The following is a 2,367-nucleotide window of genomic DNA, read 5'->3' as shown; positions in this document are numbered from 1 at the left end:
GTTTCCTTTGCTTTGCAAAAGCTTTTAAGTTTCATTAGGTCCCATTTGTTTATTTTTGTTTTTATTTCCATTACTCTAGGAGGTGGATCAAAAAAGATCTTGCTGTGATTTATATCAAAGAGTGTTCTTCCTATGTTTTTCTCTAATACTTTTATAGTGTCCGGTCTTACATTTAGGTCTCTAATCCATTTTGAGTTTATTTTTGTGTATGGCTAATCACCTCTTCTTAAATGGATACTAGTCATATTGGATTAGGCTCCATTCCAATGGCCTCATTTAACCTTAATTATCTCTTTAAAGACCCTCTCTCCAAATACAGTCACATTCTGAGGCACTGGGCCTTAGGGCTTCAACATACGAATTTTTCTGGGGAAGGGGGAGGTGGTGGCACACAATTCAGCTCATAACAGCACTACAAGGAAGAAAACTACAGACCAATGTAATCAAATAAACCAGCACTTGTTCACTGCTTTACATGTTATTAGGTCCACTGAAAATCAGAACTTCCCTCTGAGAGACCTAAAAAGGATTTGATGTTCTTTGGTTACCTGTTCAGAAGTCTCACTGTCTTATTTAACTGATGCTAGCAAGTGGGGGAGCTGGATTTCCAACACAGATGCATGGACTACCAAGCCTGTGCAATTTCCCTGCACTTATGTTAACATGAGATTATTCACTCCTCTGGAGATGCTGAACAATGGAAAGAATGGGCAGCAAATGGACATACTGGGTGGCAGGAGGAGCAGCTCTTTCACTTAAAATATGCCTCAGATAACTCCCCAAAAGCAAAGACATAAACTTAATGAATAGAAAAGCTACATTGCACAAGTAAAAGTCAACGATTAGGAATTGTTTTCTGCTGGATATTGCACCAGCTTTGGCTTCTCTCGCTTCTCATGTGGCTCTATCACTTTGTCTCCCTCCTTGGGTAGCAGACCTTTTGCATCTGGGACACCAACACCTTCAGAGCTTCCTTGACATCCTTGTTATGGAGTGTATAGATGAGAGGATTGAGAAGGGGTGGGGGTGATGACTGAGTAGAAGATAGCCACAATCTTGTTGATATTTGACTCATACTTTACTGCTGGGTGGACATACATGAATGTGAGAATGCTGAAGTAGATTGTGACCACAGAAAGATAGGCTGTGCATGTGGAAAAGGTCTTGTGCCAGGCAGCAGCTGAGGCCATGGCTAGAACTGTGGCCAGGATTTGGGCATAGGAAGCCATGGTAAAGACCAGGGGCCCTAGGATAATGACAGTGCTAAAAGCATAGCCCACTGCTTGTTCAGCTTATGTGTCTGTGCAGGAAAGGTGGAAAATTTGAATGGCATCACAGAAGAAGTGGTTGATCTGGTTGGGGGTGCAGAAGGAGATTTGTGTAAGGAGGAATGAGGGGCACATGGGGCAGAGGAATCCCACAGACCAGCAGACGCCAGCCAGGGTACCACAAGTTAGAGGGCTGAGCAGGAGTGGGTAGTGGAGTGGTCGGCAGATGGCAGCATAGCAGTCATAGGCCATGGTGGTGAGAAAGAAGAGCTCTGTGGCAGCCAAAGAGAAGAAGTAGTACTGGGTGATGCAGCTGGGAACCGAGATGACACCTTGGGAACTTAGAAAATTGGCCAGCATTTTGGGCACAGTGATCGTGGTGTCCCAGAGCTCTACTAAGGAGAGATTGCAGATAAAGAAGCACATGGGAGTGTGGAGGTGCCCACCCAGGGTTACAATGAGCACAATGAGTGCATTGCCCACCAGGGGTGAGAGGTAGATGAGGAGGAAGAGGGAGAAAAAGAGGATCTGGAGACGTGGAGAGTTGGAAAATCTCACAAAGGCAAACTGAGTGACCAAGGTGCAGTTGGCTCTCTCCATTCAGCCTGGTGGGTCAACTGGGCAAGGAGAAGACATATGAAGATCTTGAGGTGTCCTCCGTTATGCGGTTTCCTCTCCAGCTTTATTTGACCATTTGGACTTGCACACACTCCCGGTATTCCTTTTAATTCACTCTTTGGTTGCCTCTCAGCTTCTCCAAAGCAGAGCGTACTCTACTTTTTTAAAAGTAGGATTACTGAATATTCAAGACTCTCTCTCTTTCTCCTCATTGAAATAGGTCCTAAAATGCCCCATTTCATAGGAATTCTTTTTAGATTGATTAGAGGAGAGGATTCAGCTTCAGTGGTTCTAACTAGAGTAACATGTAGTGACCTCGTCCCCAGGTATAGGTTAAATCACATATTACTGCAGATATCAACTTTTTTGGACCTCAAACCAGCAATTTCATATTATTTAACTTAATATTTTCAAGAATTGGTTAGTGTTTACCCTAGCTCTCTGACCCTAAGATTCTTTAACCTTCAGGCTTGCAAAAGAT

The 2,367-nt window shown here is 43.7% G+C and overlaps 1 protein-coding gene across 1 annotated transcript; it reads right to left on the bottom strand.

The window, feature by feature from the left end:
* Positions 1 to 1,292: 1,292 nt before the first annotated feature.
* LOC112067450 (olfactory receptor 6N2-like) lies at positions 1,293 to 1,868 on the bottom strand. Its single transcript, XM_024133416.1, has one exon. The coding sequence runs from the start codon at positions 1,866 to 1,868 to the stop codon at positions 1,293 to 1,295; it is 576 nt and encodes a 191-aa protein (XP_023989184.1).
* Between the last annotated feature and the right edge of the window lie 499 nt (positions 1,869 to 2,367).

Source organism: Physeter macrocephalus, chromosome 16 (assembly GCF_002837175.3).
Source record: "Physeter macrocephalus isolate SW-GA chromosome 16, ASM283717v5, whole genome shotgun sequence".
Lineage (NCBI taxonomy): Eukaryota > Metazoa > Chordata > Mammalia > Artiodactyla > Physeteridae > Physeter > Physeter macrocephalus.
The sequence above is the reverse complement of the archived record's forward strand: the minus strand, read 5'-3'. Positions and strand labels throughout refer to the sequence as shown.

Coding starts and splice junctions, on each gene's coding strand:
- LOC112067450 (XM_024133416.1), bottom strand. CDS start 1,868: ATGGAGAGAGCCAACTGCACCTTGGTCACTCAGTTTGCCTTTGTGAGA.